Source organism: Anarhichas minor, unplaced genomic scaffold (assembly GCF_050575085.1).
Source record: "Anarhichas minor isolate MPS153535 unplaced genomic scaffold, ASM5057508v1 ptg000010l, whole genome shotgun sequence".
NCBI classification, from domain to species: domain Eukaryota; kingdom Metazoa; phylum Chordata; class Actinopteri; order Perciformes; family Anarhichadidae; genus Anarhichas; species Anarhichas minor.
In genome coordinates this window covers 1,824,072-1,836,668 of record NW_027466456.1, presented here as the reverse complement: position 1 = coordinate 1,836,668, position 12,597 = coordinate 1,824,072, and the positions used below count along the sequence as shown (strand labels likewise).

At 46.4% G+C, this 12,597-nt stretch overlaps 1 protein-coding gene across 2 annotated transcripts; it reads left to right on the top strand.

Moving 5' to 3' along the window:
- Positions 1–221: 221 nt before the first annotated feature.
- On the top strand, positions 222–8,282 carry oma1 (OMA1 zinc metallopeptidase). Of its 2 annotated transcripts, none has more exons than XM_076087436.1 (8): positions 222–970; positions 2,001–2,229; positions 2,473–2,646; positions 2,739–2,846; positions 4,057–4,185; positions 4,351–4,425; positions 4,937–5,086; positions 6,860–8,282. In XM_076087436.1, exons 1-8 carry the CDS (start codon positions 597–599, stop codon positions 7,187–7,189), a joined length of 1,569 nt encoding a protein of 522 aa, XP_075943551.1. In that variant the 5' UTR covers positions 222–596; the 3' UTR covers positions 7,190–8,282. The 2 variants fall into 2 exon arrangements, with proteins under 2 accessions (XP_075943551.1, XP_075943552.1); XM_076087437.1 differs by having other exon boundaries at positions 5,212–6,994.
- Positions 8,283–12,597: the final 4,315 nt, after the last annotated feature.

Here is a 12,597-nt window from a genome sequence, read left to right as displayed (position 1 = left end):
GCAACTGACAACTTTAACCAAAGACGCTCTATTATTTTTATTGAATAAACAGTTATATGATAGTTATATTAAATAGTGAGAAATTATACAGTTAATGGTGTAACACGAAACATACAGACATAAGACGGATGAAACATGTTATGATGATTATGTTTCTACTGCGAGACGCTAACTGCAGCCGGAACGTCCGTCGCGGAGTCGTTTCTAGGGGGAATCATTTTGGAAGCGGAAGCGTCTAACTGTCCAAAGTTCCGTCGTCAACAGTGCAGACGATTCGCGTCGCAAAGGAACTAAAATGTTTTCTTTAACTCGACGTGTTAAGGCGCTATGAAATAAACGTTTGAACCAGATAAACATTTTAGTTCTGCGGACAGCGGTACAAGGCTAAATGTAGCTAGCGTCCACCGGCTAGCAGTGACATTGACAGCTGGGAACAGTTCGAGGTTATTTTAAAAACGAAAGGAAACTTAAGCGTCCGATGAAAGTCATTTCTACTTCAACATGAGGAATACCAGTCCTCTTATATAACAACAGACGGACGTGTTTGCGTCGTCTGAGGTTGCAAACAATACTTTTTTGTGTCACCAGCAAGGACGATGCTTCTACTTTGTGTTTTGAGGAGCAGTCGCTTCTCTTCTCTCTCCGCTCATCTGACACGACACTTCCGGGTGTGCTGCGCACAAGCTGGACGTCCCGTGCAGAAGACACACTACTGGGTGTCCTCTCAGACTCCTCCATCAAACTCTGTTCACCTCAGAGCCACTTCAAAGTTATCGCCTCTCTTATTCCTTAACAATGGGAGGACGGCGTGTTGCCAGATCGGTCCCAAACCCCCTTTACCTGTGCACTCCGGTCTCGTCCTCCTGGGACACCCGTTCCACACCTCAGCCCCCGCGAGGGCCTTGCCCGCCCCCCTCATATGGTTGATGCTCAAACCTCTGCAGAAGCTCGTAGCTATAATCCTGGGCAGGTAGGAGACACACAATGTTATTTAATTACCACTTTAATGTAGTAATTTGTTCTTAATTGTTTTATTAGCAGTTGTATTAATTGGGTCATTTGATTTAACAAATGAGTTACTTTGTTGCCATTGTTTTTGTTAATTAAGTTTTTTAATTAACTGATAACAAAAAATCTCTGTTTCATTACCATAATATGTGTACATATTTGTCTTATGTAATTAAAATTTCTATCCTTTGTTTTTGTATTTAATTTAATTGATTTTTTTAAATGTAACCACTCCTTCCTACTGCTACTACACACACACACACACACACACGTGTAACCCTCCACAACAGACTGCCTGCTCCTCTAATACACGGCCCCACATCAACATAAAGTGACATAACATTAAATAAACATTCAGTACCTTTTGTTCTGCAGTTTCTATTCACACTCAGTCTCATCCTTGTACTCACTGCACGTGAAGTCCCCCCCTTTCTGTCTTGTTGTGTCTCGTCTGTTACGTCTTGCTACACTAATCTGAAACCAATTTAACTTTAAATTCATAACAATAATAATGGCATCATTTGGCACACGTGAGGCTCCACAGCACACTTTCATCAGTGAGGCGTCGTTCATTTATTCGGTTCTATTTTGGGTCAGAGAGATGAATTTGGAAGCATTTGCAGCTCCCCCACCATGAAACTCCCCGCTCTACAGAGAGGTGTTCTGTCTTGGCCTACTTGTCTCCTTAAATATTTGACTGCCTCCTTGGGAAAAACACACAAACTCACTCCAGTGTTTTGTGCATGCTATGCTGTTGTGAGCATATTTTATGCATGTTTTGATGCTGCTTTCTTGGTCAGACCTACTTTCAGATCTCAGTGGTTTTTGCATTTTTTTTACTAAATTCCAAACATGCCAATTTGCCAGACATGAAAGGAGATTTAAATGATTTATGTCCTCTTCATTCTGTCCCACTGTGGGGCAGTATGTGATGTTTAAACGTACAGCGTGATTCTGTGGGAGCTACCTCAGCACCTTCCCCCTGTGCACAGGAGTATAAGGAAGTGGTGGGGGGCTCTGTCGGCCGACCGCCGGCAGCTCTTTCGCAATTGGGTCCGTCAGCGCCGCTGGCATCTGGTGGCGGGGGCAGGCGTTACTATGGTGATTGTAGCCCTCCTCCTCCTGACCCACCTGGACGAGTCCCCGGTGACGGGACGCACCCGCCTCCTCCTGTTCAGCAGAGAGAAGTACATGGAGCTGGCAGCCCTGATTTCAGAGGCGGTGAGAGAGAGAGAGAGAGAGTGTGTGTGTGTGTGTGTGTGTGTGGAGGATGACGACAACGGATAGAAAATTACAAATTATCTTTCCAACACTTTTAACAAGATTACTTTAGATGAAAACAAGTGAGATGGCATTTAGTAAATGGATGACTGAAGGAGGGAGAGAAAATTGAATATGAGGAGGAATTAAGCAAATTAAATTATTCCTAAAATGCTCAAGTGTGTGTGTGCGTGTGTCCTTCAGTACATGGAGGAGTTTGCGGAGCTGCTGGTTCCAGTCACCGACCCTCGTCACCAGGTGGTGGAGCGGGTGGTGCAGCACCTGGCCCAAAGAAACAAGGACATCCCTGAAGTGTCCGAAGTCACCTGGAGCGTCCACGTGGTGCAGAGTCCCGACGTCAACGCCTTCGTCCTGCCGGTCAGTAGAAGGAAGACGCCATGTAGAGCTACACGTGTCCTTCGTGTCACGACGTCGTCTCAGACTTGGATTGTTCTTTCCTTTTTACGCAGGACGGGAAAGTGTTCATGTTTGCGGGGATGCTGGAGGAGGTGATGGACGTCCACCAGCTCACCATTGTGCTGGGACACGAGATGGCTCATGCTGTATTGGGACACTCTGTAAGTACACTCTGTGATGGTGTCACCTCTTTCTACCCCTGATTATATCTCCACAGAGCTTATTATTATTTACAGTAGCGCTCCACCTGACATTGGAGTCCGTCCCTTTATTTCTCCACCAAAATATCCGCTCATTAGTTTGCATTTATCACCTTGAAACACATTTAGTTCCCGCTGCCTCACAGCGCAGTAGCGACAGGCCCTCATTGTTAGTGCGGCTGTCGCAATGGGGAGGGAATTAAACCTACCACTGTACTTATTTACAGAAATAATTCTCTCATTCATTAATTCAATGCGAGCTGCAGTTGCACGACGGAGCCAAACTATTTAAATGGAAAACAAAGACGCAGCTCTGTGGAGAAGGACGTGCTGCCAGCAGCAGACCCTCACCGTGCACACAGATGAGTCATCTGAAACAATGTTCCAGAACAAAGTTTAAAGTCATTTAAAAGCCTGCGTTGGCACACAGAGTAGAAAGTTACAGCTGGAAGTCTTCCAGGTCTCTCCCACACAAGGTGGTGAGATAAATATGTATGTGGACCTCCTATAGGGATGTGCATTATACACTGAGATCTCCCGATGATTCATCATCAGCCCCCTCCCCCCAGCTCTATCTCGGACGTGTACTAATGGCTGAAGTGGCACCAGTTGCGGTGTTGTTGCATCAGCCGGTGAAGAAGACTCCCTGACAATCACCTCCGAACGCTCACTGATCCCGTCTGCACCGCGGCGTCCAAAGCCCCGTCCACCGAGGGCGCCGCCGAGCGTTGTTAATTCTCCACTGACGGCTGTTTTTTTTACTCTACAAAAGCCGATTCGTCTTGTTCTTTAGAAAAAAGAAGAAAAAAAAAGAAAAAGTGTCTAATGAAGTTGTGGGTATTTCAAGACTTTAAACGTCCTCGGAGGAAATGCTTGAAGGAGATTTTAATTAGATGAAGGGAATGAGCATCGATGTGCTTGGTATTACCCAGTAGGTGCGCTCTATTGGATCGGCTGTTAAAACCTCTAAATCTGTTATAGCGTAAAAAGTTCCTCTGAAATAGATGGGAACAATCAATATGCTCCAGCAGCCTTGTTCACCTCCCATACACTTTTTCTATTCTCTTCTATTTATTTTTTTAACCCTTAATCCTTTCTACATTCCCTCCTTGTCTCCTCTGTCACCTCCCTGTCATCCCTCTGACCCCCCCCCCCCCCCCCCCCCCCCCAGGCAGAACAGGCCAGTCTGTCTCATGTCGTGGACCTCCTGTCCCTGATTCTGCTGACAGCCATCTGGGCCTTGTGTCCTCGAGACAGCCTGGCTCTGCTGGGACAGTGGGTCCAGGACAAGCTGTCCCAGGTGAGACCTCTTCCAGAATGTCACACGATCTCCTGACAAGACATCACAGTGTTCATACTTTGCACACAACGTTCAATCAACTGGCAACGATTTTCTTTTTGTTCTGGAATATGTATGAATTTTGTACAACCTCATACATCATCTTTTTTTTTGTTTCTCCCTCAGCTGATGTTCAACCGTCCCTTCAGCAGGAAACTGGAGGCTGAGGCCGATAAAGTCGGGTTGCAGTTGGCTGCAAAGGTATCGTCATACTTAAAGGAACAATCCACTGAGTTTGCACATAGAGTCCGTTTTTGTCTTTTCTCCAGTTGGATTTTTGCTTGTTTTCGGTCTGTTTGGCCGGATGATGTCAGAGTTATCTTGGCTTGTGCTTTCGATGTAACAGAGCCTGCATTACAAACTGGAAGTGGCAGATTGTAAAGATCTGGATGTCAAATGAAAGATGCTATTGCGTTGCATTATGCAAAATGTAGGATCCAGCATTTTTGGAGCTTGACCCACGCAGGGGACTGAAAGTTGGCCATTGATTTTTAAGTTCCCCAACTTTATAAAAGTACAATACTAAATAGTTTACTCCTGTAATGTAGCTGTGGTTTCAAACCTCGCTGTCTGCAGGCCACTAGGGGACACTGTTGTCAAACTAAACTAGACTCAGATGTCAGTAAGGATTTTCATCTCGGCACAAGACACAGGGATGCCTCATTGTGTGTGTGTGTGTGTGTGTGTGTGTGTGTTTGTGTGTCCTTTCCAGGCGTGTGCAGATGTGCGAGCAGGACCCGTATTCTGGCAGCAAATGGAAATCAGAGACCAGCTGACAGGAGAGCCCACCTTCCCCGAGTGGCTGTCCACACACCCGTCGCACAAGAACAGATTCACTCAGCTGGACCGCCTCATGCCACAGGTACACACACACACACAGTTCAAATAACATGTTTATTACCACAATTACATAAGTAAAGGCATTGCTGCTGCTCTGATTCATGTGTTCGTCTAAAGTAAAAGACTCTTTGATCCCCGTGTGAGCAGAGAGCCCCGCACCCGTCTGCTGTTTAGAAGAAACAGTGAAGCTTTAGGAGCTGTTGCGAGGAGTCTTCATGAAACTAATGAATCGTCTGGAGAGACGGGTATCCACCCGCAGACATGTGGCGAGGAGGGCAGGGAGGAAGGAGAGGCTCTGGGAGGAGAGGAAAAGATGTTTTAGCAAGACAGGAAAAAACATGTTTTTTTTGCCCACACATGGCTCTGCTTTATTAAATGTCTTTGAGGCTTTGAGTTCAGGACCTGAAAGAAAAACAGTCAAAAACGATAGCAGCACGATCTCGAGTGTTCCCACACTGTGTCAGTGGTTTATTAAGCGTCGTCATTCCACATTCATTGTTTGCGTCTGAGGCAGAGAGAAAGAGACTCGACGCATTTACTCGACAGAGTTTAACCTTGAGCGAGAGGTGGACTGTGTGAACACCGTCAGATGCTCCAAGCAGGAAAGATGAACAGATGGGTAGACCACTAATTGTCCATCAGGTGCCAGTGTCGTGTGTGTGTGTGTGTACATGTTCCATGTGTGAGTGTGTGTTACATGTTTGTGCCCGCACATCATATCACATCCCTGTGTGGTAGATTGCTGCAGCCACAGGCAGTGAAGTGCTGAAGACTGTTGTTTTGGGGATTCAGCCGCCTGCAGCGTGTGTGTGTGTGTGTGTGTGTGTGTGTGTGTGTGTGTGTGTGTGTGTGTGTGTGTGTGTGTGTGTGTGTGTGTGTGTGTGTGTGTGTGTGTGTGTGTGTGTGTGTGTGTGTGTGTGTGTGTGTGTGTGTGTGTGTGTGTGTGTTGGTGTGTGTGCGCGCTGAGTAAACTCTCTGTTACATACCCTCCTCACTCCACACGGTTCGATCCAGCGCGGCAGCACATGTGAGCCAGTTAACAGCTGAGCTGAGTCTGGTGAAAGTGGTGCATAATGTGATGTTTTTAACCTTGCGAGAGGTGACAGCATCGAGCTACTTAACCCGACTCTTCTGAGGGCACTCCGCCTCCACTAGTGGGCTCATCATCTTTGAGCAAAGCGCATTAAGTCCACCGGCAGCATGAGAGGGAGAGCCTGTTGAGTGGGAAGCCAAGACCGTGTACGTATAAGTCTTGTAGGTGATTCTAAAGTGAGGGATTAATGACTTTGGTGGGTGTTTGTGGGTGGGTGTGCGAGGCAGTTAGGGAAGTGCTTGTAGTTAGTTCTCTCCAGCTCTGCTTATCCGACCTGTATGGGATTGATTTAGGGAAGAGAGGTCGCATCTTTAGCCATATTTCTTAGCCTCTAGCATATGTTTCAACAACGACAGGACAGATTAAACAAAGATGTGTTAGCATTTAGCCTAAAGCACCACTGCGGTATAATGCAGCCTCACAGAGCTGCCAAAGTGTCTCAGTGTCTTCGTCTTTATTGTGTTTGTCTGTCTTTGATGCTTCTCATCCTCTTCCTTGTGTTGCGTTCCTTTCAGTTCAGCGTTTCTGATCAAATATCTTATCTGCCTATCACAACAAGTAACTGCTCTCTTCTTCTACTGCACTGCGAACAGAAACGTCTCGAATCCACCTTTGTACTGGTCGCTAATGAACTCCTTGTCCGAGGTCACGATGCGTCAGTACTCACTCACGAGTGTGCTTCTCTCTCCACTCTGTCTCCAGGCTCTGGAGTTGAGGGAGAGCTGCTCCTGCCCGGCTCTACCAGCCACTGACCCTCGCGCCGTCTTCATCAAGAGTGTGCGCGTGTTGCTGGAAACCGCCAAGCCCCAGGAGGGAGGAGGTCCAGAAGGGGCACGCAAGCCCCGCCTGCCCCACATCCCGGGCTCACTCCCCACCGGACTGCCCGCGGCTCTGCTTGCCCAAACGGCCCTCCCTTCATCCTCAAATGTGGACCAAGAAACTCAAGAACCAGTCCCGTCGGTAGCTTCAGAGTTAGCCGTAGCCGCCGCTGTCCCTGCTCCTGCTGAGGTGGAAGGACCCCAGCCCAGCTGACAGGGCTTTTAAAATCCTCACAAACTTCTAGTTTTTTTCCACAGACTGGTCAGCGACCATATTCGTTGCACTATTCAAGCCAGTTTTCATCGTCTATTCAATTTGGTGAAGGAGTTCTACCATCACAGGGTCAGTCCTTTTTCTCTGCACCATAGACTCCCTCTGGTTGCCAGCACAATGGAGGGTGAATCTGGGGGGGGGGGGGGGGGGGGGGGGGGGTACTGTGGCAAGAAGAAGTGGCTCTGGTCAAAATTGGTGGAAAAAGTCAGCAAAAAAAACAAAACCCAAGGCCCCTCCTAACCTTTCCCTCCCGCTGACTGAGCTTCAGAGAATGTTATTCATGCTTAGTGACTACAAAGATGCCACGTTAATGAGATAACCTCGAACAGGAGAGAATGCTGAATGAATGTCGGTAAAGCTTCCGTACGTTGTCGGATTAATATGTGCATTATTCATGGACACACGGCAACAGACGCGCGAGTAAGCACTTCGCGTGTGCATGTCGGAGGCTTCGTCCACAGCAGGCAGAGGACATCTACATTCTAATTATGACTACTGCATTCTCATGCCACACACACACACACACACACACACACACACACACACACACGCACACACACACACACGCACACACAATACAGTCTCTACCCTGAGGGACTTAATGGTGTAAATTTATGCCGGGTTGTTTGCAGGTTTTTAAAAGAAAAAAAACACAGCCTTCTGCACAGGAATGCCAATATCCACCATCAAGCTTTGAGAGATCTTCAACGGGGTTTTGTAAAATATTTTTTAACAAGGCAAGTTGACTGAGAGAACATCCTTATTTACAACAACAGCCTGCGGGAGCAGAAGCACTGTGAATGGGGGGGGGGGGGGGGGGGGGTGCTGAAACAATTTGCACATTTGGTTAAACTGAAATCAAAAAAAAGTACTACTGTGTTGTCAAACTGGAAGCTTTGTTTTACCTGCTGGTCTGTATGAGAGTCTGTTTCTACACTACAATAAGTGGCCAGTGATGGGGTTTATGCAAAAATATGTGTATCAATAACTCAGCAGGAATGTGCTCTAAACAATAAAAACCTCCAGAAGAAAATGAGATTTATTTATTTCTTCAATATTTTGGCTTGTTTTCAAAGTGGATCAAAGATGTGTGTGTGTGTGTGTGTGTGTGTGTGTGTGTGTGTGTGTGTGTGTGTGTGTGTGTGTGTGTGTGTGTGTGTGTGTGTGTGTGTGTGTGTGTGTGTGTGTGTGTGTGTGTGTGTGTGTGTGTGTGTGTGTGTGTGTGTGTGTGTGTGTGTGTGTGTGTGTGTTAACCCTCCCATTCACACAACCGAACGAGTAGACAGCGGGTGAGAGGAGATGTGGACGCGTCTTCCTCTGAAGTGGTGGATGTGTGGTAGCAACAGTAGTAGCATTTACTTATTCATGCCGGGCTCCTGGGGGACAAACCCTTGCTTGGCCTCTCAGCTGATCAGACAGACGTTCAGTCGGGATATCTCGTAGACGAGATTAAAACCGAGCCAGTCGTAATCGCATGAAAGCTACTGGAGTTCCTACCAGTCTGCTTCACCGCACTGCTTTTGTAATGCCTGCCAACTGTTACACGTTCTTGCTTCTTGAATACAAGATCAGCCTTATATCTCTGCAACATCCAAAGTTCCCCTCGTGAGCATGGACCTCAGTGCTTCCTGCTGCAGAAGACGAGCCTGAGCTGAAGCTCACTAAAGCCCAGACGTCTTACTGCGTCTATTGCTCCTCACAAAGGTCACAAAGATTTGACCCTTAGTTCCGGATCCACAGCTCTCAGACTTTCCCATCTTTCCTCGTCTCCGCTGCACGCCGAAGCATCTGGATGCTGCTCCCTCACCACTCAGAGAGAAGTTGGAACATGAGCAGGCGACAGATGACACACTCGCACCCAGAGGTAATTGTAATGAGCGTGATACAACACACACACACACACTGCGCTGAGTAATTGTAGCCTACTGCTGAAATCTAAACAATACCGGGACAGAGGGCTTAATCGGGGAAAACAAAGAGACAGCAGTCGGAGGGATTGAAAGGACGGAAATAGAAAGTAGACAAAGTGGAACCGTGGGGATTGACAGGAGAACAGATTTATTTCAGGTTTGTGAAAGGGAACATCTTTATGGTGTTATCATTTAAATCACATTTCTTTTCTTTACATATTTTATGGGAAAGTCCTCCTGTTCTATGTGGTTTCCCTGTGTTCACATGCGCAGCCTGAGGCAGATCTAGTTAGAAATCAGGTGTCTACTTCATGTCTGCGAATTCACCTCAAGTCTCGGATTGTCTTGTGTTTGTGTATTCTTCCGCCCACTAGAGACATCAGACTGCGTCTAAGACCTCTGACAAAACCGCTCGCAGGTATTCCAAGAGATTGCCAAAGCGGAGCAGCGTTGAGAAAAAGAGGAAGGAGAAGAGGGAAACAAAAAGAAAAAGGTAGCACACCCACAACAGAGAAAGCTGAATGCACGGTGAGACTGTTTCCACCAACAAGAAACACTCCCAGAGAGAGTCGGGGCGGTGAGAGAGCAACCCAACACATCTGCTGTGTAGGTGGCTGAATGATGTCCCAGAATGCAGTCTGGCTGCCCTCTGACCTCCCTGTGGAGCGTTGCTCGAAGTGGCTCATCCACGGCTCCATTTCCCGGATCCACTCCCGACACACACACACACACACACACACACACACACATTTGCAGCAGCTGGCTGTGACGTGCAGAGGGAATATGGTGATGAAAATGTGTGTGTGTGTGTGTGTGTGTAGTAAAAAAGTTGCTGTGTCCTTCCGCTGTGCATTAATTATACATGTGGCATGTGGGTGTCTGATTGAAATGAATATTTTACTGCTTTTAATCACTGCCATTGCCAGAGTGATGGAGCATCTGGCTGTGTTACCTGGGTAATTAAAGATGCCGTCCCACACGTGCACACATGCGAGTCTCAGAGGTTGTGTCTGCGGTATGAGACGAGCACTCCAGAGGCCTACTAATGAGCCAGATTAGATTTGGAATGTTTCGAAGCAATGGAGCCCATGGAATGATAAAGATTGCCTTTGTCCAACTTTGATTAGCAAAAAGCTTTTCATAAAAGGTCGAGGGACGACAGGAAGCCTCTTTCAGCTGATGTGACATGAGTCCTTCATTCAGTATGAACTCTGACAGTAAAAGATCTTTTTCCGCCAGAGCAACTTTGCATTTGACTGCGAAGATTTCTACCCTGAACAAAGCTGCCACCATAATTTTATTTAAATATGGCAAAACTATGGTGCTCAGGAAGGTTCTTCTCTGTTTATAGTGGGATATAAAGCCGCAGATATACTTGCTTCTTAACCACTCGTTCGCGTAGACAACCGGCTGCGTCGTGAACAGAACTGTTCACATACTTTACTGTTGCTGCAAGTCAGAAGTCGATGATTGCAAGTTGGTATTCCTCACTTCCAAAATAAATGACTTTTCAAAGAAACGTAATAACTATAAGAGTCGAATGTTTGGGACGTTGGGGACAAACCAAACACTGGCTCTACAGAGAGATGTTCACATGTTTACTCTACCTTCAGGGCCACTTGGAAAGCGAGAGGTAAGCGTAGGGGTATTCAGTTAATTGTAATCTGCAGCTTCACCACTAGATGTCACTAAATCCCATACACTGCTTCTTCAAACGTGAGCTAATGTGTGAGCTAACTGGTCGTGCGGTGCCTGAGAGAGAGAGAGAGCCATGCTCCAATTTGCAAAATCTTAAATTTCTTGTCTCCAGAGAGCATCAAAATGAACACGATGAATGGAAATGGATCTCCACTTTCTGGTTTCTAAATGATTTATAAATCAGTTTTTCCTTGTATCGCTGCCGTCTGTTGGTGAGAACCGCAGTGAAGGAACCGTCAGCCATGAGGGTCATCGAGGCTATCTGGGTATTCTCTTTCAACACGCAATACAGGACTTCCTCTAATGGCTCCTCGTGTCTCCCCCGTCTTCTCTTATCATCTCCATCTGTGCTCGTGTGTGTGTGTGTGTGTGTGTGTCAGTGTGTGTCGGTGTGTGTGTGCATGGTTGAGCTGGTAGAGGTTTTTATAGTCTTGCTGCTCTGATGCTATTAGAGATTAGGATGTTAACACAGTCCCTCATCTGACTGCATCGATCCCGACCCTCGCAGTGGAATCACATTAATACTAACAACGTCAGGTACAAGCTCTCTCTCTCTCTCTCTCTCTCTCTCTCTCTCTCTCTCTCTCTCTCTCTCTTTACATCTGCTCCTCTGTCAGTGTTGATTTGAATTTGAATAACCAGCGTTCTTCTCCGTCTTTCAGCGAGGAGAAGGGCTCAATCTAATGAAGGGAAAGAGGGAAGGAAGATTGCAGAAGCAGAGGGGGAGACCAGAGGATGTGGAATGAGACGAGATGAAATGGTTTAAATCAGTCTTCCTCAGCTGCTTTGACACCGGTAGCTTTCGGTGTTGGAGCGCATTCATCAAGTCTCAGCTCAGGCTGAGCAAATTAAGACAGTGAAGAAGCTCTATTTTTTTTTTGTTATGGAGACAAATGAACAGCACGCAACAGTACAGTTTACTTAAGGACAGGTGCTGACGAAGTGAGATAAAAGATGGTCGATGACAATAAAATATTAGATTGACACTGAAAATTAAAGTTCAGACACATGTAAGTTCAGGATTCTACATTTCCACAGCTGAGTGACCCCCTCCTCTGTGATCCCTGTGGATCCAACGAGACCAAAGCACCATCACTGTCCGCTAAATGCAACAAACAGACTAAAGGTACAGAAGCACAGCCAATGTGTTCTTTCACCTGACCTCTCAATTAACTGATGATTTAATTCATGAATATATACTGTACGTCTGTAGAGTAGTGTTCACAGAGCAGCCGACTCTCATATGTCAGATTTCAAGGCCTCTCACCAGCTCATGAACGCACCGCATCCTAAACAGCCTTCACCGTGGTCTGCACTGAGTTTCTTCCCACATCAGTAGCCTCAATAATATGATGAAAAGGGTTTGAGATCCACCAGAAATGTGCCCGGAGAGCTCAGGTTGAGGTTCAGGAGCTTTCGGTTAGCTGTTGTTTTATGTTAACTGCATTTATCAACTTCGTCACCACAGAAATAGACCAGATCGTACAGGCTTAGTAGCAGCCATGAGGTCAGCGAGAGGGACGGCACATCTTTATATATATTTTAATTAGTTTGGGTGCTGAGTTCAGATAACAATCTTTGGCAGAGGTTTCATGGGTTCCTAACTCAATTTACCGGAGAGATGAAGGTATTTTCATGTTTTTTATGATATTATTATTATAAAGATTTATATAAAGCGTGTTGTCCATGATTTGCACTGATTATGATGCAAAACATATAATGATAAAGGATAGGCTGTAA

Excerpts from the sequence above, each read along its gene's own strand:
- oma1 (XM_076087436.1), top strand. The coding sequence starts at position 597 with ATGCTTCTACTTTGTGTTTTGAGGAGCAGTCGCTTCTCTTCTCTCTCC. Across the intron at positions 971-2,000 it reads GTAGCTATAATCCTGGGCAG|GAGTATAAGGAAGTGGTGGG; the intron begins GTAGGAGACACA and ends CCCTGTGCACAG. Across the intron at positions 2,647-2,738 it reads TCAACGCCTTCGTCCTGCCG|GACGGGAAAGTGTTCATGTT; the intron begins GTCAGTAGAAGG and ends CTTTTTACGCAG.